The sequence below is a fragment of the Eurypyga helias genome, unplaced genomic scaffold (genome assembly GCF_000690775.1).
Source record: "Eurypyga helias isolate BGI_N326 unplaced genomic scaffold, ASM69077v1 scaffold26280, whole genome shotgun sequence".
Classification (NCBI taxonomy): Eukaryota; Metazoa; Chordata; class Aves; order Eurypygiformes; family Eurypygidae; genus Eurypyga; species Eurypyga helias.
In genome coordinates, this window is record NW_010227991.1 from 1 (window position 1) to 305 (window position 305).

At 65.6% G+C, this 305-nt stretch overlaps 1 protein-coding gene across 1 annotated transcript in view; it reads right to left on the minus strand.

Moving 5' to 3' along the window:
- Positions 1-7: 7 nt before the first annotated feature.
- TM6SF2 (transmembrane 6 superfamily member 2) overlaps positions 8-305 on the minus strand; it is a gene marked incomplete at both ends in the record, with an annotated part of 1,590 nt that continues 1,292 nt past the window's right edge. The window contains 2 exons of the mRNA XM_010158152.1: positions 8-127; positions 206-298. Coding sequence (XP_010156454.1) covers positions 8-127; positions 206-298 — 213 coding nt within the window. The remainder of the gene's footprint in view (positions 128-205; positions 299-305) is intronic.

Below are 305 nucleotides of genomic sequence, written 5' to 3' on the forward strand. Positions count from 1 at the left end.
CCCTCACCTGGGCGACGGCTCCGGCGGACACCAGGCTCCAGTCAGGCAGCCAGGAGCAACCGGGCAGCACCAGCCCGTAGATGCAGAGGCAGAAGAAGGGGAGGACGTAGAACATGTAGATCAGCATCTGGGGGGACACAGAGAGGGTCACCCCAGCCCCGGTGGTGCATGAGGGGGGGTCCAGCTCCGCCTCCACCCCGCTCACCTGCACTTTGGGGTAGGCGACGGGGTCGCGCAGGTACGGCTCATACTGGTAGATGTACTCGAAGCACGAGTGGGCGGGACAGTCCAAAACCACCTGGGGG